Genomic DNA, 23989 nt, shown 5'->3' on the forward strand with positions numbered 1-23989 from the left:
TTGTGGTACATTAGTAACTGAAATGACTTTTGAGAGAATACTTCAGATGTCTTGCTCATAAATTTTAGCAAGCATTTTTAAGTGTGTCCAGAAAATTAATCAAAATCATTATTAAGAAGAAAACTGGAATTTATACTAAGTTACAATCTCATAAGCAGAGTGAGAAGTCCAGCTGTGTTTACAGCCAGGAAGAATGAAGTCTTGTTCAACCACTTCAACCTTAGGCCCTGAAGACAGGTGTCTAGCGAGCCCCAGAAATCCTGTCTCCCTCACCCACAGCTTTGGGATTACAAGTATGCATGGTCACACCCAGCTTTTTACATGAGTACTGGGTCCAAAGTCGGGTCCTTATTTTTCAACAGAAAGTGTTCCTAAGCACTGAGCGAGCCGTCTCTCCATCCCTACTCCCCCCAGCCCTACTTTTGGTTTTCATGTTTGGAGGCAGTGTCTCATGTAGCACAGGCTGGCCTTGAATGACTGAATTCCCAGTCTCCTCCCTCCGAAGCCCCGGATTATACTTGCACAATACCATGACATCTTTTCTGGTGATAGGAACTGAACTAAGAGTTCACGTATGATAGGCAAGTACCCTACAACTGAGCTGAATCCCTGCCCCTGCCCCTGCCCCTGCCCCTGCCCCTGCCCCCTGCCCCTGCCCCTGCCCCTGCCCCTGCCCCCCTGCCCCTGCCCCTGCCCCCCTGCCCCTGCCCCTGCCCCTACCCCTGTCCCAAGCTAAAAATCCGTTGAGAAATTTCTAAAGATAATTACACAGTAAGCTTATTTACTTGCAAGAGAACCATTGAAGATCTTAATCACAGTTTTAGAAAACCTGCCCATCTAAATATTTTTAGAAACCAGTCAAGATGAAAATTCTTCCCTCCAGCCATTCTCCTACGTCTTAGCTGTTATGGCTGTTTTACTGATTCTGCTTGTGTTAGTATGGATAGGCTAATCAGTGCACTTAGCTCTTTGAAGTGGTAGCATCCATTTTTAATTAAGACTAAAACTGACTGCATATACTGAACTACACTCACTGAAGACAGTTCCACCTTTTAAGCATGATTCACAAAGACTAGCACAGTGCCTTGTATAGACCATGTACTTTTATCAATATTTTAAAATAGGAAACTAAAAATTATGAAAATTATGGTTGGTGTTTTAGAGTACAAGTGATGTAAATTCCTTAAAAATTGGATTTTAATCATGAATCACAGCTGTTGTCTTTGTTGTTTTTTTTAAAACCAGATATAACAACCCAGAGAAACTTTTGGAAACAAGATGTGGACGCTGTGGTGAATGGGCCAATTGTTTTACGCTATGCTGCCGTGCATTAGGGTTTGAAGCTCGATATGTGTGGGATTACACAGGTACAGCCTGGGTAGGAGAGAGAAAGAGACTAGAGAAGAAGTGGGCTTTGTAAACTTCTCTTTCTCACATCCCCTGAGTTTTCTGTTAGCCTTCTGTAAGGTAACAGCAGTACCAGCCTCAACAGGCATTTTCGAGACTCTGTAACACTTTTAACACAGCTGCCCCATTCCCAGTACCTGGATTCTATCCTATTGGTGACATTAGCAGTGGCCCTGTTCTGTGTGTATGGAAATGTGTGTAGTAACATGCTGTTCTGTCATGTTTAAAGGATTGCTGTAGGTGACGTAGTAAGCCTATACTACATTCTACAGGCATGGAGGATAACCTTGGTGTTGGACTTGGTCTTCATTTAGAAACAACTCATGTCAGGTCCATATTGAAGGTCACTTTCCCTGTTCCAGGGTTTTCTTTGTTTCTACTGTTGTCTTTTTTTTTATTTTTTTATTTTATTTTTTTATTAGATCTATTTCTTTACTTACATTTCAAATGTTATTCCCTTTCCCGGTTTCCTGTCCATAAACCACCCCATCCCCTCCCCTCCCCCATATGGGTATTCCCCCTATCCATCCTCCTTACTGCCACCCCCCAACATTCCCCTGCACTCGGGGTCCAACCTTGGCAGGACCAAGGGCTTCCCCTTCCACTGGTGCCCCAACAAGGCTATTCTTTGCTACATATACAGTTGGAGCCCTGGGTCAGTCCATGTCTAGTCTTTGGGTGATGGTTTAGTCCCTGGGAGCTCTGGTTGGTTGGCATTGTTGTTCTTATGGGGTTGCAAGCTCCTTCAACTCTTTCAATCCTTCCTCTAATTCCCCCAACGGGGTCCTATTCTCAGTTCGGTGGTTTGCTGCTGGCATTGACCTCTGTATTGGACATGCTCTGGATGTGTCTCTCAGGAGAGATCTATATCCAGTCCCTTTCAGCATGCATTTTTTAGCTTCATCAATCTTATCTAGTTTTGATGGTTGTATATATATGGGCCACATGTGGATCAGGCTCTGAATGGCCATTCCTTCAGTCGCTGCTCTAAACTTTGCTTCCATATCCCCTCCTATGGATATTTTTTTTCCCTTTTAAGAAGGAGTGGGAGCATTCGCATTTTGGTCATCCCTCTTGAGTTTCATGTGTTCTATGCATCTAGGGTAATTCGAGCATTTGGGCTAATAGCCACTTATCAATGAGTGCATACCATGTGTATTTTTCTGTGATTGGGTTACCTCACTCAGGATGATATTTTCCAGTTCCATCCATTTGCCTATGAATTTCATGTAGTCATTGCTTTTGATAGCTGAGTAATATTCCATTGTGTAGATGTACCACATTTTCTGTATCCATTCCTCTGTTGAAGGGAATCTGGGATATTTCCAGCTTCTGGGTATTATAAATATGCTATGAACATAGTGGAGCATGTGTCTTTGTTGTATGTTGGAGCATCTTTTGGGTATATGCCCAGGAGAGGTATAGTCGGGTCCTCAGGTAGTGGAATGTCCAATTTTCTGAGGAACCTCTAGACTGATTTCCATGTTGTTTTAGAATTAGATGAAATCTTCAGCTAGCAGTCTTCTCTCAGAATCAAATACAGAGCCTCAAGCACTCAAGAGGGGTTAAGGCAGGAGGATTGAAACCAACCTGGGTATACATTCACCTACTGATAAGATTCAGTTTCAAAACTAAATATAGACAGTGAATAACCAGATACTCTGTTAGGCCTCCTTCTGGGTCCGGAAAGGTTGTTGTTTCAGAAGTCACATCCATTCCTTCACAGCCTGGTGGTTCAGATGCTCTTCTGAAAGCTTTGCCTGCCTTAGCGTCACAGCACACATCATTTTTAATTAAGACTTAGACTGACTACATTTTAAATACAAATACCCTACAATTATGTGTGCCACAAAATGTTCTTGCTAATTAACTAAATTTTAAAAATTATAAATTAGTCTATTATGTGATTCTTAGAGGATTACTTACAGTTATTGGAAGTCACTCTTGTTTTATAAACTTAACTTCTATTTCCCTTTTCTTTCTCTTCTCCCACCTGCGTAGACCATGTTTGGACAGAAGTCTATTCTCCATCTCAGCAGCGGTGGCTGCATTGTGATGCATGTGAGGATGTCTGCGACAAACCTCTTCTTTATGAAATAGGATGGGGAAAGAAGCTCTCCTATATCATAGCATTCTCTAAAGACGAGGTAGGACCTCGGAGAATACAGACCTTCAAAGCGTGTTTGCCATGTGGCCACATGTATTTCAGTGCTGTTTCATCTGTCATTTGTAAATATCATGAAGTCACTAGAATCAGTGTTTCCCCTGTGGGTATCCATGGGATGTTTGTATCCATTTACCTGTGGGGGACATTTGGGTGAGTTTAGTTTTTAAAGTTGAATTAAGCTACCGCAAATGTTCAGGTATATGCTTGCTTTTTCTCTTTGCCTAGGAGTGGAGTGGCTGGGATGTTGTCAAATTATTTTGCGAAGCAGTGGCACCATTTTACTTTCTTACCAGAAGTATATGAGACTTACTAGTTTCTCCATATCCTTGCCAAAATTTAATGTAGCTTTACTTTCTAAATTGAGCCCTGCCCGTGAGAGAGAGTTGTGCTTTCCAAATGTTCTTCCCCAACAGCAGTGTCCCGGAGCATGTGATGGTTTCACTTTCCAAACCCGTGTCCCTTCTGAGTTTTGAGGTTTCTTTTTATGTCCTTATGTAAGTTGTTTTTTAGAATTCTGTGTTGTTAATATTTGCCTCGTGTGTTCTAAATGGTAAAAGAGAAGAAATCAGCAGTCAAGTTTAGAATGTTCTTGTAAAGATTTTTCCTTTTCATGTTCTATCGAAGAAAGTTTTGCCTGCTTCATGACAATGATTTTCTCCTGTTTTCTTTTTAGAGCTTTTTATATTTTAGTTAGTTGTAACTTATTTTGAGCATCTATATTAATGAACTGCCCTGGTGTAGATGGCTGAGGACACTGGAATTTTCCCTTTACTTATCCTCTCTGTTAGAAGTCAGTTCTATAATAGTACAGTAACAAGGGTAGCTTTCTTTGTTTGTTCTGCAGCTTTAAACTATGAAAATCTAACATTCGGAAAACTATTTTTTATTTATCACTATTTTGTTGAAGAAAAGGTGTATTCTTTTCAATATCTTTATTCTTTTCAGTGTCTTTCACTTGCATTTTGCTTTACTGTGGCAGCTGAGGTTGCCCTTGAACTCACAGATAAGCCTCAGCCTCCTTAGTCCTGGATTGTGGTTGTAGTCTGTCATGCTTAGCATTTCTTCTTTCTTTCTTGCTTTTAAAATTGAGCAGTACCCCCAACTCTGGTTTTAAATTCTAGCAAAGGTTATTTTTCTGAGTTACATGTAAGAGTTCCTTGCATTGTGGCTGTTATAAAACAGAATTAAAGGAACAGTGTGCTTTTGTTAAATAGTTGTGTTCCATTACTGATTCTAGGTGGTTGACGTCACCTGGAGATACTCTTGTAAACATGAAGAGGTGATGTCCAGGAGAACCAAGGTCAAAGAAGAGTTACTTCGAGAAACTATCAATGGGCTTAATAAGCAGGTATGTGGTGGCTGTCATTTTGAAGAGGACATTTGAAATCTTACATATCAGGAATAGCCAGTTTTAACTTTTTATTTACTTATTGAAGAAGATCTCATGTATCCTTGACCTCAAGTGCTAGGATAATATGTGCAAAAGCATGCCTAGTTTTAAAAAATTATCTTTATTCTTTGAGAATTGCAGACAGTGCATTTCGATATATACCACCCCACAACTATCCCTAGCCCCACCTTCCCTCCCTACTGCCCACCCACCCACCCACATCATGTCATCTTTTGGGGTTTGGGGGTTTTATGTATGCTGTCCAAATACTCTTGGGTGTAAGGCCTGGTCTGTAGCTTGATATACAGTGGGTATCACACCCTTCAGGAAAACTAACTTTCTTCATCCCAACAATTATTCATTGCCAATAGCTTCCTACCTGATGGTGGGCCTTCATTTCCACCTCCCTGCTTCCATGCTGGGACTTTGTCAGACTTGAATGTATACACAGGTCTTATACATGCTGTCATAACTACTGTGAGGTGTACATGTGCAGCTTCCCTGCTGTGTCTGGAAAGCTCACTGATTAGAGTCAGTCAGCCACAACTTAATGAACTTTCTGCCCCCTCTTCTTCAGTGAAGCCCAAACCTTGAAGGGAGAGGTGTGATGCAGGTGTCCACTGAGTGCTGAGAACTCTGCAGTCTCTTACTCTCTTCGAGTTGACACACCCAGGTTTATGCAGTGCAGAGGATAGAACCCAGGGCCACAGGAATCCTACGCAAACAGTTTACCAAGGGAGCTATATACTTGGCCACCATTGAAGTTCCTAAAGTACTAACACCTTTCTAGCAAGAGTATTTTAATAAGCCAGTGTTTTTTTATTCATGGAAATTTTTGCATAGTTCATTTAAGTATTATAGAACGTTTTATGTTAAATGTCACATTTTCCTCTCAGAATTCAGTAAAACAACATTTCATTGTTTGTAGTGTTTGCATAAGAAGATAAAATGCTTGCTGCATAAGCATGAGGATGCCCAGAATCCATGTACTATAAATGTGGTAGCTTTCACTGTAACCCCAGCACTGATCAGTTGCACAGATAGATACCAGGAGCTTTCCAGCCACTAGTAAGATGGTGAGATGTGGGTTAATTAGAGATCCTCTCTCAAAAGTAACATGGAGAAAGATAGAGGAAAATGCCTGAGTTAACCTCTGACTTCCACTCTGGAACACAGGACAGGCACATGTGCATGCCCACAGCATGCACACAATGTCTTTGCTGGGCATGTTAGTGAGTGTTTGTATCCTAGCAGTCTTAGCCATGGAGACCCTGAAGCAGGAGGATAGTGAATTTCAGGCTAACCTGGACTACGTTGTGAGACCCCATCTGAAGAACTGAAAAGTATCCTAATTTTCAAACTGTATCTTGAGTATACTGATGTACTTGGACTTGTGAACATATGTATATGTAATGTATCCACATGCTCATGTGTGAGATTTTCTAACGTAAGTGGAATGGTTATACTGACACTGAGGGAGAAAAGAAGGGGTCTGAGATGGAAGGGTCTTTTATAACCTTTGCTGGTAGTTTGTGTATATAAACCTGACTCTTAACTGACACATGAGGTGGTGTGGAGACATCTTAGTCTACCTAAACCTGACTCTTAACTGAGACGTGTGGAAACATCTCAGTCTAGTTTGAGGTCGTCTTTCAGGCCCATGAGGAGATTATTAGAACCCTGGCCTGGAAATCGGGAGAGCCTGGCTGGAGATTTTGTGTTTGATTTGATTTGCTGCTGTCCACTCTGCTAGCACTTCTGTGTTGCTTCTCAGAGCTTTAGCCATAGCTCTTTCCTGTTGCTCAGCCTCTCCTCATACTGCTTAATGACAGGCAAGTCCCTGGGAAGGGAAGGGGTACTGTATGCTCCTTCACACTGGTCCATTTTCCCCTGGAAGCTTCTCACACTGTGTTTCCTCTGTAGCTTCCTATTTTATGCACCCAGTCAGTCTCTCTCAGCCCCTCTTCCTGTATGTGTGTGTGCACATGTGCACATGTCTCATGGCTTTTCTTAGCTAGGCCTATTGGCACAGCACAAGCTAGTCTGTCACAAGCAGAGCAGAAGGTGCAATCTCCCATTTGAAAGCTGTGGTAATCCAGGTCATGAGAGTTTAAAATAGATGCTAAATGATTTAGTAAAATAAAATATATAAAATTAAGTTTTCCATAGTTTCAAATTGTCTAAGTAGCATGGAAATAAACTTTATTACTTCTCTCAAGACCTCTTTAGTTTTTATTTTGCTTAGAGGTAGACTTCTGTATTCTCATAAACTCTGATTTTAAACATTAATTACAGAGACAGCTATTATTATCAGAAAGCAGAAGAAAAGAACTTCTCCAGAGGATAATTGTGGAGCTTGTTGAATTTATATCTCCCAAAACCCCCCGACCTGGAGAACTTGGTGGAAGGGTATCTGGGTCATTGGCTTGGAGAGTGGCCCGAGGTGAGACGTGCCTGGAGGTATGTGTTCCTGCCAAGCAAGCTTAGACTCTGGCACTGAAGTCCTGGGGACGAAAGTCCTGGGAGCCTTCATGAGGAGGATACAGGGCTAGATTTACAATATGCAACACAATTTAAATCTAAAAGTAAAACTAGACACATTTCTAATAATCGGTTGCTTTAGTGGTTAAATCCTTCAAAATCTTTTTTATTTAGTCTGTAAGAATTATTATGTAACTGTTTCTCTTGGCACCCACCTGTATCACTAGATGTTAGGGAGGCTGAAGCAAGAAAGTTACAAATTCAGTGTGGCCATTAGTGAGACTTTCATCAAAGGGAAAAGGGAAAAGTGTAGAGAGAAGCTCAGCAGGAAAGCACTGATGTTCAGGCCTCGGTACTGAGTTAGGGGTTGTTCTCCTGCATTTAGTCTGTAGAAATTGAATGGCTTACACTAGAACTGCTCTGTACAGCTTAACTCCACAGCTAGGGACCGGGTGGAAGTCTGTGTGCAGGGAGACAAGGGCACCAGATCATCTCTTACCTAGGGAGCTTTGAGAAGCACTGCTGCATTATTCAGCAGACATAGAGCCTAGGAGGTTACCTAATGAAAAGTACTTGAGAGGAAAATGACCCATCACATATTATTACCAGACAACTACTCTGAACAGTGTAAACTAGGTCACCTTTATCCAAGTGTGCCATTGTTGTTCGTTTTTCATGTCCCAAAGTCCCTGGAAATTCTGTTTGCTTTTTATCTTATCTCATCATCTGTGACAGGCTGTTAGTAATGTTGCTCTAGCTGTAGAATTTTAACAGCCAAGTTCAACAAAGAATTCCAATCACTGCTGACACAGTGCAAGTTAGGAGTCTGAATCTAGATTTAGTCATTAGAGAGAGCTCATTTAACTCACAGCTGTGCTCAGCTCAAAGTGTGGACATTATTTAGGTCTTCAGTTCCTTTTCTTTGGAGTGAGTGTGCTTCCTCTTACATGGGTGTACACTGATTAAACTTTAAAATTACAAACTGGGTCATGGAATGAGTTTATTTTCCCCTTTTGAAAACTTTGAGAATTTCTCAGTTTCTGGAGACCATCTCAGTGCCATAGATTTAAAAAGAAACCACCTACTCATGCTTTACAAATGGATGTTCTAAAAGTGAGTATAAAGGAATGCTAACCCTAAAAAATAGTTGCATCTTAATCTCACAGTCATTTGGAGCAAGAAAAAAACATTGCTGATATTGTTTCCAGAAAAGAAAGTTTTATCTTAACTTCATTTTATGAAGGCTAAGAGGGGAATGGCACGTGCCTGTAGTTCCAGCTCTAGGCAGACTGAGACAGGAGGATCTCAAGTTTGAAACCAGCATGGTCTCTATTTTTTTAATGAGATATTAATCTTGTTTCGTGTTACTTCGCTTCTTTGCATACATGCTATATTCAGTAGTATGCTTTTTTTCATTTTGACAATTAGTTATCCTTTGTAAGACAATAGGTAATCATTCCAAGCACTTTTCTGTGGTTTGTGTCAGCATTCTGAAATATCGTTGATAAAACAGAGAAGAGGATGTTTCGCTGTAGAAATGCATGCTTATATTCTCAAGGTGCAGGGTCCCTAGTGCCACAAAAGGAAAGGAGGAAGGAGGGAGAAAGGAAGAAGATAGGAAGAGAATTAAGAAATCTAAAATAGAACTTACTAAAATCAGATTCTAAAAAATAAAAACAATAACTTGCTTATATTCACCTTTGACAGTTCATAGACAAGTTCTGCTAGAGAGTTATATTCTCTTTTACATGTGGACTGATAGGGGTTTTGCTGTTTTTTTAAAGATAAGGTCTTTCAGTGTAGTTCAGGTTGATGTCAAACTTGCTATTCTCCTACATTAGCCTTCGCAGTACTGACTGCAACTGTTTTTGCTCCACCACACCTACTTAGTGATACTATTTTAAACATTACACACATGCATGCGCACATGCACACACTTGTGTTAGATATTTTTGTTTGTACCTTACTGCTCTGGAGAGTTCTTTGAGAGTACAAAGATTGCTTACTCTCCACAGTGGATGGTTTGCCTTCTGGTGGGCCTTGGCAATGTCTGGAGACAATTCAGTTATCAAGCTCTTCACCCTGAGATCACTTTCGTCTGTGTGGAGCACAGACAGAGAAGTGGAGAGTGTAAAGGTGGTAGTGACCTTTAGTGTTAAGTCACAGACAGAGGTGGAAAGAGTAGAAATGAGGGAAAGCTGAATAAGTTTATGTAGATAGATGGGTTTTCTATCACTGTGACAAACCATCATGACCAAGGTGATTTATAGAAGATGGGCGGGGGTTATTTGGACTTTTAGTTCCAAGGAAAAGGAGTCCACCACCATGAAGGTGGGGACATGGCAGCAGGCAGGCAGGCAGGTAGGTGTGGCACTGAAACTGCAACTGAGAGCTCACATCTTGATTCATAAACAGGAAACAGCTCTCTGAGGACCCCAGGGGACTTTTGAAGACTCAAACCCTTTCCCCATGACACACCTCCTCTAACAAGGGTAATACTTCCCTAGTAGTGTCACTAAACAAGACCAAGTATTCAAACATATGAGTCTGTGGAAGCCATTTCTTACTTAAATCACCACAGTAGATGCTGAAAAGTAATCCTTAAGTCACACTTCCTTTCTAGCAGTACCTTGTGTGCTATCAGTATTTGACTTGTGTGCAATGTAAGTTTATATCATTTTTATAGTTTAGTATACTGCACATAGCATCTCTTTGTTTTCATGTCTCCGCAATGTTGAATATTGAATTTCTGCCTTTTTTTAAGAGAAAGGAGATTCTGTTCATCCCTTCTGAAAATGAAAAGATTTCTAAGCAATTCCACCTCCGTTATGATATTGTGAGAGATCGTTACATCCGTGTCTCAGACAACAATGCAAACATTTCTGGATGGGAGAACGGTGTGTGGAAAATGGAATCCATATTCAGAAAGGTTGAGAAAGACTGGAACATGGTAATTTAATGCATGAAATGGTTTAAAATCTGTGTCATTATTTAAGCAGATAGAGATTGCCTTCATTTTCCAATTATATATAATATGAAACTGATATAATTGTTTTGGGTAATTCTTTAAGTGGGAAAAGAAAATCCTGTTCCTAGCATTTAATCAAAAATGCATTAGAGATTCTCGTACTTATATCATGGAAATGTCTATTTTATCAGTGTTCAAATAGAATACTTTTAAATTATTATTAGATTTTTTTTCATTTTATTCATTGTTTGTATTTTGCTTGCATTTATGTCTGTGCACCGTGTGCATGCTTAGAACCCATGGAGGTCAGAAGACGACATTGGGTCATCCAGAACTAGAGCTATGGATGGCTGTGAGCCACCATGTGGGTGTTGGAAATTGAGCCCTGTCCTCTGCAAAGCAGCAGACGTTCTTAATCACTGCCCAGGCTCTTTTTTAGGAAAAAAATAGTCAAGTGACCAATAATTTTCATGACTGCCACGTAACCATTTAAGAACTATGTAAGAGTGCTACCATTTAATTCCTTCACTGCCGTATGTTACCAGCCTACTAAATACTAGACTCTAGTGAGCTTTAATAGATTTAGCCCAATGTCTAGAAAGCTGTCTCACAAACGTCATTAGGATGTGGGTAGCTGAACTCAAGTATTGGTTATTCCCTGTCTGTGCCCTAAAAACTTAAGGACATGAAGGCTGCACTTCAGTCCCATTCACTTACATCCTCGATTACACATTATTGTCATATAAGGAATGAGAGCGTTGCTTTGAAGCATCCCTATTCCTTGGAAACACCATAGTTTATGTTACCCACATGACAACAATAGATAATATTGTATTTTTTATTAATAATGTTGGAGGACAGAGAGTGAATACACTTGACATGGACTATGTGTCAGGTCAGAGGATTACTTTATGAAGTTGATTCTCTCCTGTCACCTTTCTATGGTTCCAGAGATTGATCACAGTCAGCAGACTTGCTCAGGGGGTGCCTTTGCCCACCGAGCCATCTAACTCTCTCATACCTCAAACATGATCAATAGCTGTCCCCAACTCCTGCCAAGTCATTAAATAACTCATAGGAAGCTTTAAAGTCAACATACAAAAATATTTAAAGGGACATTGTTCACTTGTAAGACATTGGATAGATCAAAGAAGAGGGCGTCACAGAAGGAAGGGCTGTGTTCCCGAGCATCCACCACACAGTAAAAAGGAGCTCTGCCCTGTTCTCAACTCAGTTGTGAGCTTCAGTTTCTAAACCTACCTATTGCTGTACTATTACAAAGTTGAGTTTAATCATACCTCATGAGGACTGGGCAGGTGGCTTCGGAGTTAAGAGCACTTGGTATGCAGCCATGAGTTCAGCCACCCGTGGAACAAGCCAGGCATCCCACACGTACCTATAACCCCAGCTTTGACTTGGGCAGAAGCTGGAGTACATTGCTTGGGCTTTCTGGTTTCCAGCCAAACTGAGGAATATTGAGCCCGTGTTCAGGGAGAGACCTTGCTTCAAAAGAAATGGACAGAGCATGAAGGAGAGGGTAGCCACACCCACTCAGAGGCACAGGCACCCACATGCACACTCACACAGACACACACACATACACCATCTGTAAAAATAAACGATTATATTGAACCATAAAGTGGGAGTCCTCTTTGCTGAACTGAGAATAGGCTATGGGATTATTAAGCTTGCAATTTTGCAAATAGTTTTACTTAGCCAAAGAAATGCAAAAAAAGCCAAGCAATAAAACGTAGACTGTCTCCTGGTGGTGCCACCCACCTTTAATCCCAGTACTCAGGAGGCAGAGGCAGGTGGATCTCTCTGAGTTTGAGGCCAGCCTGGTTTAAAGAGTGTGTTCCAGAACAGTGAGGACTACACAAACCCTGTCTCAAAAAGGGCAAAAACAAAAGAAAACAAAAAAGAACTTAGAATTTCATAGTGTCCGTGTCTATAATGATTCTGTAGTTGGTAGAAGACTGCCCTTAGCCTACATTTTACAAGCAGAAAGCACAATGGAATAGAAGTTTCATCTACCCAGAAACTAGTCTGTTCTTGGTAAACTGGAGAAAGCTCATGTTTCTCCCTAGCCAGCAGTGTTGCTAGGGAAATGATAGAGAAAATGATGGTTTGTGGCAAAAGGTGCAGTGTTCTAGAAGCAGGGCAGCTCTGGCACGTGTCTCTTCTGTCTTCTTCAGTCCTGCATTCATCTGCAGTCATTTGCCGAGTGCCTGTTGTGATTACCAGGCCTCCTTTCGGCTATATGAGTGAATATGAGTCCTTTCTCCTTACTGCCTAACCAGGAAAACATAAACAGCCATCTTAACCACCATGCAGAGTGCTATAATAAGGATAGCAGTGCATTGCTATGGAGACGCTGAGGTAATTAGCTCTGGCTGTGGGAGTTGGGCAGATCTCCTCAAAACAGGCAGTCTTTGAGCTGGACACTGAAAGATGAGTAGGTGTTCATCAAAACAGCAGGAATATGTGCTCTGTTTTGATACATGAATCAAAATAGAACACCACAGTCAGAGCGGGTACATTGCAGGAGGAATTCAGTGATGTGATGAGTTACAGAGGCCATTAAACAGAAAGCAGACCTGCCTATTCGAGACCTGGTTTGATTTAGTGTAGAGTATGGTACAATTCTTCATTGAGTGAACCTGTTTCTAACTATAGAACTTAGTGTTAAATCAATAAAAATACTAGAATCTTGGAGAGGGGAGGAAGGGAGGGAGGGGGAGGAGGAAAGAGAGAAGGAAGAAGGGAAGGGGAAGAGAATAGAGAAGAGGGGTAGGGAGAGAGGTGAGGAGAGGAGGGGAAGAGAGGAGAGGGATGAAAGAAAGTAAGAGTTAGCAATTGTCATTAAACTTTGTCTTTCCCACTTAGAGGCATCAGCCATCTTTGGGTGTTTGCCAGCTCTGTTGAATAGTAAGCCAGTTCCCAGCACTCCTCTACTCAGTGACATCCCACACAGTGGATAACAAGCAACCTGTTCTCACAGTGTTGGAGACTCTTAGCTCCCAAGGCCACAGAGACTTAGTAAGTCTCGTAGTTTCCAAATGCACTGCTCAGTTATATCTGAATTAAAAAGAACACAAAAGTCAAATGGAGATTGCTGCAGTGTTTGGGAGGCAAGTGATGGCTCCTTGCCTTTAACAGCAAGGGGAACACTTACCTAGCTCATCTCCCATCTCATGGGGCCTGCATGTGCTCTAGTCTGTCCTGGAGAAACACTGCCCACATTTCACTTGCTCCTGAATTCAGTGCTCTTCCACAAGTCACCTAGCTGTTTGCCCCGCCTCACCTTGCTCTGTGCTCTGCTTTGCAACTGTCTGTCCTTCTCCTCGGAACCTATTTTATTTTCCTTTTCGATTGAATTCTTGTCATCAGAGCATGGCTTAATATCCATTCCCAGCCAAGTGAATGTTCCCTCTCACCTTCTATAGATTCCCTCCCTGCACCTTGCCTTCACATTTACTCAGCAGCCGTGTGTGAGAGTAGACTAGTCTCGGTTGGAGCCCCATTGTCATTCCCATACCCTGTCATGGTCATGTACCTGATGCCTAGTTCATAGTCAGTGTGCAGTGGGGACTGGGGAAGGCAAGGAGGCATGGCTGGATGTGTGCAGTGAACCTGCTCCCTGACAGCACTGCTTTATCTCTGTTTCAGTTCCCTCTCCATTGCTCAGAGCCTTGTACATGCTCGCAAGCCTCTTCCTGCTGCTTTACCTTTCAAGCTCAAGACTTTTCAACAGGTTTTTTTCTTTCACTGTACTCATTTGTGTCAAAAACTTTTCATTTAGTCACTCAACAAACATGTAGATTAACAAATGTGCTTGGCATCAGGGTGGAATGAAAGAAGTACTTGGCCTCAAGAGGTCTGTGACTGCACTGGCTAGTTTCATGTCGACCTGACACAAGCTAAAGTCATCTGAGAAAAGGGAACTTAGGTTGAGAAATGCTCCATAAGATTAGGCTGTGCACACGCCACACGGCATTTTCTTGATGGGTCTTGAAAACCCAGCCCATTATGGGTAGGGCCATCCTTGGGCTGGTGGTCCCAGGTTCTATAAGAAATTGTGCTGAGCAAGCCACATGGAGCAAGCCAGTGAACAGCAGCCCTCCATGGCCTCTGCATCAGCTACTTGAGTTCCTGCCCTCACTGTTTTTGATGATGAACTGTTATATAGAACTATAAACTTGGGGAGGAATTCTTTCTTCTCCAAGTTACTCTTGGTCATGATGTTTCATCACATCAGTAGTAACCCCAAGTAAGACAGTGACCTAGGTATATCAGCTATCTGTTTGATGGCATAAGGTCAGAAGAACATGAATCTCTGGGATGGTGAAAGAGGGATGAGTTTTGTTTAAAGTCAGTAGCTTCCTGATTCAGAGAAGTCCTTGCAGAAGAATAAGATGTGAGCAGACTTTTGCAAGAAAAAAAAAGGGGGGGGGGATCTCTCAGCTTCAGGACAAGGTATGAAGGCGAGGGTTTAGGAACAGGGAAATAGTCGGTGGGAGACATAGGCCAAGTGCAAAGACGAGTGGGTAAAGAGGAGTATACAGAGCAGTAGGGAAAGAAAATCAGAGAGTGAAAAGCTGTCAGATCCCAAGAACCCAAATTACCCTACAGCTGTGTGTCAGGAAGAGTGGGGCTCTCAGGCGGTGAATGATGGGATTGTACTAGTTACCCAAGGAGGCAACTCTAGGAGCTAGAGGTACGGTGACTTAGGAAAGAGGATTTAAACACAGGGCAACTGAAAGAGAATCAGTTTCATTTCTGTGATATAATGGAATAATCAAAATTAGGATTCGTGAGCAATACCAGTGTACTGGCCGTGGGTTAAAGCCCCACTCCTCAGGGGGGCACCTGTGGGATGAGTAGGGGACGAAGGGTGACCCGCAGCAGTCCCAGCCGGACACAGCAAGCACAACGTGTTTACCAAGAATCTTCTTCATTCCTCATAAACACTCAAGGAGGGATGTGCAAATGGTTCTCAGTCCTAAAAACTCTTTCTTCCTGAATATTTCATGACTGACAGACATTACCAACACCTTGATATGTATGCAGATGACAAAAAGGGCTGGGGTGGACTACTGGAGAACAGCTCCATGGTTTCAAACTTTGCCAGCTTCCTGCTGAGGTCAGAGAGCAGCACTTCTCTCCTCAGTAGACACAGAGTCCTTACACATCTGCGTCCAGGGAAGGAAGCCTGCAAATCACAAAGCCCAGAAGCAGAACCGGTCTGTGAAGTAGGAAGTTAAAAACAAGCCACAGGGGCCAGAAAGAATGCTCGACTTTACCAGCATACACTGCTCTTGCACAGGTCGCAGGCTCAATTCTCGCCGTCTGCATCAGATGGCTCACAACTGCCTGTAATTCCAGCTCCACGGGACCCAGATCCCTCTTCTAGCCTCGACCAGCACATGCACTCATAGCACACACTAACACACACGCACACACATGTGCAGACTCACAAATTGTAAAGGTACAAAAATAACTTAAAAATTCACAAGATATAAAAATACTAGGCAAGTAAATAGCTAGGAGCTTAAAAATGTTTTTTTCTAAGTAAGTTAGAATTTCTTGTCCTGATGGTATTTATTATTTACAGATATGACCATAATCAAAAGTCTTTATATAAATCCTATTATTTTAATGCATTTCAAGTTACCAAACTAAATATTCTTACCATGTCTAAAATTATCACTTCATTATTTAATTGGATAAAAATACTATCGACAGAATATACTGTATGAAAAAGATACAAGATTTTTTTTTTTTTTGATTTTTTTTTTTTTCGGAACTGGGGACCGAACCCAGGGCCTTGTGCTTGCTAGGCAAGTGCTCTACCACTGAGCTAAATCCCCAACCAAGATTTATTTTTAATATAAAGAGTCTAGTTTGTTCTCATATTACTTTAGCATAAATAACCTTTTATTTGCATATAGTGATTTATTTTTTTTTTGCATTGAGACTAAAAAAAAATTAAACAGAACCAAGCAGTTCTGTCAGGCATGTTCAGCAGCTTTTATAACCCTTATGTTACAATAAAAGCTACAGTTGCGACCCAGACCCACCCAATATATCAAGGTAATCCTTAGAGTAAGCTTGTAGTTTGAAATGAGCTTGACTTTAAATGATGAAACATTATGGCGTACTTCAGGGGAAACACAACTAATGAGCTCCAAGAATACACTGGATGGACGTGGAGATGTATGTGGAGTCCGTCCTCACTGCCTCTGGGCTTCGGTCTTTCTAACACCTTTGCCTGGCTTATCTTAGCTAAGTAACCTTCAGTCGCCACTTCCTTAAAGGGCTATTCAAGCTGTGACTAATCCTAAAATGGATTTAAATTTAAATTGGTAGTTTAAATTGGTTGAGATCAATGACTCGAGGGGACATGGTGCCATCACAGTCCCAGGTCCTCCATGCAAATAATTACAAGAGGAAAAAAATACAAGTAGGAAAGTGTGTTTTTGTTATTCCTTTTCCTCATTAATTAATTAGTCACTTTTCATCTAGATTGCAGTCCCCTCTTTCTTTCCTCCCAGTTCCACCCTCCTACCCCTGTTCTCCCCAACCCCACAGGCACCAATCTACCCTGGCACGACTAGTCTCCTCAGGACTAAACTCTTCTTCTCCCACTGAGACCAGACAGAGCGGCTCAACTAGGGGAAAAGAGTTCAAAGGTAGGCAAGGAAGTCCGAGTTGGAGTCAGCTGCAGTCCCTGTTGCAGCTGTTGGGGAACCCACATAAAGACCAAGCTTTCTTACCTGCTATGTGTAGGGCCCAGGTCCAGGCCTGCATGCTCTTCAGCTGGTGCTTCAGTCTCTGTGAGCCCCATGGGCCCAGGTTAGTTGGCTCTGTAAGTCTGTGTGTGATGCCCTTGACCCCTCCGGCTCCCTCAATCCCTCCCCTGACTTCCACAAGACTCCCTGAGCTCTGCCTGATGTTCGGCTGTAGGTCTCTGCGTCTGTTTCCACCAGCTGATGGGTGAAGCCTTTCAGCTAGAATCCTGTCTACAAGCTAAGTTAATAGTGTCATGGATTGACACTCTACCATGGAATGGTCTCAAGTTGGATCAGTCATTGGTTGGCCATTCCCTCAATCTCGACTTCATCTTCATCCCTGTATATCTTGTAGTCAGGGCAAATTTTGGGTTGAAGGTTTTGTGGGTGAGTTGTTGTCCCCCTCTCTCTACTAGAAGTCCTGTCTGGCTACAGGAGGAGGCAACTTCAGGCTCCACATCTCCTGCTGCTAGGAGTCTCAGGGTCACCCCCATATCTTCCCAGGAGCCTCTCCCATCCCAGGTCTCCATCTTGTTCTAGAGATGCCCCCAGCTGATTCCCCTTTTCTCTCAGCCCTCTCACCCTCAACCCCTACTCTGCCCATACCTGATCCCCACCTCTGTTGTTCCCCTCCCTCTCCCACTCACTCTCTCCATCCATTTCTGATGTCTGTTCCACTTACCCTTCAGAGTGAGAGTCAAGCATCCTCCCTGGGGCCCTGCTAGCTACTTAGCTTTTTTGGGTCAATGGATTGTAGCTTGGCTATGCTGTACTTTATGGCTAATATCACTTCTAAGTGAGTACACATGTGCATGTTTTTCTGGATCTGGGCTTAGGATATTTTCCAGTTTCATCCATTTGACTGAAATTTCATGATGTCCTTGTTTTTAATAGCTGAGTAGTATTCCATTGTGTAAATGTACCACATTCTCTATCCATTCTTCAGTAGACATCTGGGATGTTCCCAGCTTCTGGCTATTACAAATAAAGCTGCTGTGAGCATGATTGAGCAAGTGCATCTTTTGGGTATGTGCCCAGGAGTGGTAGAGCTGGGTCTTGAGATACAGCTATTTCCAATGTTCTGAAAAACTGCCAAATTGATTTCCAAAGTGCTGGTAAACGTTTGCACTCCCACCAGCAATGGAGGAATGGTCCCTTGCTCCATCCACATCCTTGCCAGCATATGCTGTCGTTTGAGTTTTTGATCTTAGCCATTCTGACGAGTGTAAGATAGGCTCTTGGAGTCATTTTGATTCACATTTATTTCCCTGATGATTTAAGGATGTTGAATTTTAGGTGCTTCTTGGCTATTCAAGATTCCTCTGTTGAGAATTCTCTGTTTAGCTCTGTACCCCATTTCTTAATTAGGATATTTGACTTGTTGGTGTCTAACTTCCTAAGTTCTTTATATATTTTGGATACAGCCCTCTGTGGGATGTAGGGTTGGTGAAGATTTTCCCGTTCTGTAGGCTGCTGTTTTGTCCTAATCATGGTGTCTGTTGCCTTACAAAAGCTTTTCAGTTTCAAGAGGTCCCATTTATTAATTGGTGATCTTAGAGCCTGAGCTGTTGCTGTTCTGCTCGGGAAGTTGTCTCCTGTGCCAGTGAGTTCACGGCTCTACTTACTACCGCATCCCTCAGGGATAGTTCAGTTTGCTTCCCTACACAACAAAGTACCACATACCCTGACATGGGCCTTCCCACATCATCTGATCAAGGCCGTACTCATGGACTTACCTTCTTGCACATATATGTGACCAGTTTCTTTTGTGGCTTCAGCTAAAAGTGTCCCCTTTTTTAATTAATGAATTTCTCTAGCATTCACATTTTTCATACACTTTCATTTGGACTTAAATTGCCTTTTTTAAAAAGTGAACTGCTTCTTGCCTTTCTGCTTTTCAGGTTAGATGTGTTTAAGGCCAGAGATCTTGCTCAATACTTGACTTTTCTAATTTTTTTTAACTAACAGGTGTTACATTTATATATCCTGGATTGAATTTTTCCATCTTTCTAACCACTGGAGTATTTGTGACTAAAGACCAGATTCCTAAATGGTTCTAAAGACTGTTCTTCATCTTGGGACTGTGTTCTTGGGACTGTGACCCAAAGGCAGCTTCATTTTCCAGATACTTTGTTCCAGAATAAAATTATCATCATTAGCTATAGCTTCTGTCATTTGTGGTCAGATTAGTGTACTTGAATTTTCTTCTGTAAACTTAACAGTTTTAGCAGCAATACCTCGTCGTCTACTTGGCAACATTACCTATTTGTAAGCTACTATTTTCTACCACTTGCATATTCATGTAAACCTTAGTTATATTGTTGAAGATGAAATAAGCTATAAAGTCACGTGTTTTTCTTTGTATTCTACTTTCTTCTGCCATTTGGAGTATTCTGGGAGAGTAATTTTCTCAATTAAGATTCCCTCTTCCCAAATATATCTAGGTTTGAGTCAAGTTGACAAAAACAAGTCCACACAAGCATACTTAACCAGGAAGAACACTAGAGCGAGTAAGTAAGTGCTGGCCGTGATCATTTTTACCTGACGATAGGACTGGAAGCCAGAGTAGCACATGCAGGAAGACATTTCTGTACCTGACCCTTCAGCCATTTGCTCTTCATCCTAAGAGCATCGGTGTGTTTCTAATGAGCCAGTCTAATTTGAATATCTGTCCACTTATGTGTATTATATATAATTACATACTTTTAATGTTTAATAAGTACTTCATGTTTATTAGAAACTCTCCTCCCCTGTGAATCCAGAGCTTATGTCCACAGAGTCCTTTTGATGTGGTTACATTAGACAAAAACACAAATAATTACACTGAAGTAAGGAAAGTTTGGCAAGTCCAGGCATGATGAAAATTTGAACTCCCTGGAAGCTGGCAGACTTAAAGCAAGAGCCTGCTGTCTGAGGAACATAGACTAGGCAAATGTATGGAGGGAGGACATGGGACCTAAAATCTGATGAGAGTGGTGTTGGACAGCAAGAGCAGATGCTACCGGGCATGGCTTGTGCAGCATAGTAAGGAGGGGGTCTTTCTCAGAGCCTTTCTTCTCATGCAGACCCACAGAGGAATTGTGATAGGACAGGTGTGAGGAGAGAGTAGAGTAAGATTCTTAGGGTCAGGTCCAAGTGAGGGGGTTGGGCTACAGAGGGCCCAGGTGTAGATGTGAGTTTCATGGCACCTATGGAGGGGTGGCTGTGACAGGAAAATACTGGAAACAGCCAGTAGACCTGAGCACCTTAAGTTATGACTGTTTAAAGTGAGAAGGGGAAATGCACTGGAAAGGCAGGCCAGTGTGTCACTCCCACAGCCCTGGGTGGTTGGCTGAGCTGTGTCATGTCCATTGAAAGGCTGTGGCTTCACTGTCATCGGGAAGTGTGTTTTAAAATCCTGACCTGAGGAAATGAGTCAAGGGGCAGTTACTTGGTTACAGTCATGTTCAGTGTTGTTCCTCTCAGTCCTAGCTTTAAGTAGTAAACTTCTAAACAGATTATACCTTAGGGGACATATGTACTGTAAACGGAAAAATATCACAGAAAATATTGCTAATGGTGAGAAAAATGATAGCATTAAGAATTTTTTTATTGGAGAAAACTTCATTTTTAGTGATCCTTTGTGCAAAGTATTCGACAATGATAAGACTCATATTTCCACACTATTTGATTTCTTCTGAAAATTCCTCCTACTTACCCCGAATGTTCTAGGTTTATTTGGCCCGAAAAGAAGGATCATCTTTTGCTTATATTTCCTGGAAGTTTGAATGTGGGTCAGCTGGTCTAAAGGTGGATAACGTTTCCATCCGAACGAGTAGCCAAAGCTTTGAGACTGGATCAGTGAGGTGGAAACTTCGCTCTGAGATGGCTCAAGTCAACCTGCTGGGAGGTAGGTCCAGGTAAAGTCTTCCTAGGGAGTGAGTGCTCGCCTGGCACTCTGGGCTGAATGCCTTTCATTGACATGTGCCAGAGTTACTCATGTAACTGTCATGAAGTTCTTTATTTCATCCCATTTTATATTAGACAAGTCGATAGGTTGAGTGTGTGTGTGTGTGTGTATGTGTGTGTGTGTGTGTGTGTGTGTGTGTGTGTGTTGTGAAAAAACGCAGGAAGAAAAAATAACCTCTTTTTTACAAAGGATATATTTCGTCTATAAAGAAGAATATCTGTTTTTAAGGGGTGATTTTAAAATGTATCAGTCCTCTAAGAGGTGCGTTTGAAATGTCTTGCTTTTCAAACTGCCAAGCTTTAAGTGAGAATTCTTTTCTCCCTCCCACAGACAGAAATCTGCGTTCCTATGATGACTTCTGTGGGGCCACAGAAGTTACGTTAGAGGCAGAGTTGAGCAGGGGAGATGGAGACGTTGCTTGGCAACACACCCAGCTGTTCAGACAAAGCTTAAATGACCGTGCGGAGAATGGTCTGGAGATAATTATAACATTCAGTGACCTCTGAAAGCCTGAACCCGGACACGCTGGCCACAGTCAAGGACCTGCTGTGGCCTCCAGTAGTGTGTCAGCTCAGTGTGTGTCAGTGTGTTGGCAGTTTGCCGCCCTGTCTGACAGGCTTCTTTTGCTGGCTGCGCATCATGTAATCCTCATTAAAGTATATCTTCATAGTGTGGACCATAAGAAACCTTCAATTAAATGCTACTTCTGCCTGTGACTATTTGGCATAAAGTAACCGTATGGAATTGTGATCTAAGCACTGTTAGCAGACTTGTAAATGAAAATGATGGTATTGATGATTAAATGCTGTTTATGACTGTCATAAGATCTGGGCTACAATTTACTTAGCATTTTCTGATTAGATTTTCCTAACATTCTTAATTTTGAATAACTGTCAAAGTCAAGTGTCTTTTATGTTATATGATGCATGAAGGTTTTTATCATTGTAAATATATGGACAGTTGAAAAATAAAGTTGATTATTTTTGCTTTATACCTTTTTGGTGCTTACCTTGCCTGAAAACTGGCTTTCCTGGGTATGATGGACACTGACAACTACCTCAGTATACACCGGTTATGCAATCATTTGTTACTAACAGCTTATTTACAGATACACTGCACGCTCCATAGGCATGGGAACCCGGATATTCTTTACCTTTAGATATAAGCCACCTCATTGAATAAAATAGTCTTGACTTTGAAACTGTTTTGTATGAGAAAGTTGAGGGATGTGAATGAGATCTAAAACCATTAAGCAGAAGGCAGATACTATTTGAGACAAGTCTTGATAGACTATAGAGTAGGTCACCATAGTTTAAGCTGTGTGAATCTGATTCTAGCTAAAGGATTTAATACCAAATCAATACAAATACTAGAATCTTATGGAGTGAAAGAGTAGCAATTGTCACTAAAGCTCATCTCTCCCATTTAAATCAGCATCTCTATGTGTTTACCAGTAAATAGTAGGCCAGCTTTTACGAAGTATCCCTTGCTAAAAAGTTGTATTTCTCTTTTCCTCATAAATATGTTCTAGCGTGACACACAAAAATAGATAAACTGAATAAAGAAAGACCAAGAAAGAATACAAAGCTAGGCTTGGCTGCATGAGACCCTGGCTTAAAAACAATCTGCCTTGTTCAACTTTTTCAGTCGCTTATGTAGCTGAACTTGTTATGTCTTGAATGTCAATATTCAGGAATGCTCTTCCTGGCTTACTTACGGATTCCTGTTAATCGGACTTTGCAAATTTCTAAACAAGTCTTTGGGGGAAGAGGCCAGGCGTGGTGTTCATCCCTGCAATCCTAGCAGGGGGCTGAAGGGAGAGGACGGTTCCCCACTTGGAGGCCAGCATGAGCTAGAGACTGCATTAGAACAACGGCTTTCGAGGGGAGAGCAAATTAAGAAAGATAGTTAAGATCTCACTTGGACAGTCAGCTTCCACTTAGCCTTTCAGTTTAATTTCTATACATTGGGGATAAGATGCTACCTGGCAGCTAGTGTTGTCAAAATAAAGTGGTTTTGGCCAATCTAGGGGAAACATCCATGTGTAATACTATCAGCTGGACTTGGGTAATGGCTTAGTCTTCATTTCTCTCAAAAGTATTTAAGGAAGGCCTGCTTGAATCTCCTAGTTTATATGTAAATAAAACCACAAAACCACAACTTCTATTATTATAGATGCTCTGAATTTAGAATAGCGTACAGAAGAGTCACTGGTCCTGAGGACACTCCTGTTAAAGTATCCTAGAATATCCATGACATGCTACCCACAAACTCCTGAGTCTATGGCTTTACATCTCAGGAAGAAGGGCTTAGGACAGAATCCTGTCTGTAAATACCAGCAGCGACTGGAAGGCCTGGCAGAGCACGTCACAAAAATACAGCGTGAGTCGCTACTCGGATTAGCCTATCAGTTTTCAAATGCTGAAATTATTAATGTTGCCTTAGATAAAAATCCAAACAGGATAGTCTCGGAAGTCAAAATTGCAACCTCCACAGCCAATCCTACACTCTTTCCAGAGGTGACCAACAAGACTTCTGATGAGGGATTCCCAAGCCTTCCCGTGAGCTTCGCTTGTGTGCACACAGATCAGCTTTCGTGTCTTTGGGATTCTTTTTCTCTGAGGATGTGCAGCCATTCTGCTAGCTTTATTAACACTTTTAGAAAGCTGTTCATTTCCAGTCATTAATCTCCTCATTTTATAGCACATTGTTTTGTAATTTATACCGTCCCTTTATTTGCAGACTATTGTTTTCTCTTTATTGCTAGCATTGCTGTGTAGAACATCTTTATACATATTGCACATGGAATATATGCAAAGATAATGTGCATTTAAGG

The 23989-nt window shown here is 41.7% G+C and overlaps 1 protein-coding gene across 2 annotated transcripts in view; it reads left to right on the top strand.

The window, feature by feature from the left end:
• Ngly1 (N-glycanase 1) overlaps nucleotides 1–22146 on the top strand; it is a 51548-nt gene extending 29402 nt beyond the window's left edge. The window contains exons 6-12 of one of the 2 annotated variants that reach the window (XM_032917209.1): nucleotides 1246–1367; nucleotides 3409–3554; nucleotides 4812–4922; nucleotides 7260–7424; nucleotides 10210–10395; nucleotides 20916–21093; nucleotides 21484–22146. In XM_032917209.1, coding sequence (XP_032773100.1) covers nucleotides 1246–1367; nucleotides 3409–3554; nucleotides 4812–4922; nucleotides 7260–7424; nucleotides 10210–10395; nucleotides 20916–21093; nucleotides 21484–21659 — 1084 coding nt within the window. In that variant the 3' untranslated portion in view covers nucleotides 21660–22146. The remainder of the gene's footprint in view (nucleotides 1–1245; nucleotides 1368–3408; nucleotides 3555–4811; nucleotides 4923–7259; nucleotides 7425–10209; nucleotides 10396–20915; nucleotides 21094–21483) is intronic. The other variant, XM_032917210.1, reaches the window with a different exon arrangement.
• Nucleotides 22147–23989: the final 1843 nt, after the last annotated feature.

Source organism: Rattus rattus, chromosome 12, assembly GCF_011064425.1.
Source record: "Rattus rattus isolate New Zealand chromosome 12, Rrattus_CSIRO_v1, whole genome shotgun sequence".
Lineage (NCBI taxonomy): Eukaryota > Metazoa > Chordata > Mammalia > Rodentia > Muridae > Rattus > Rattus rattus.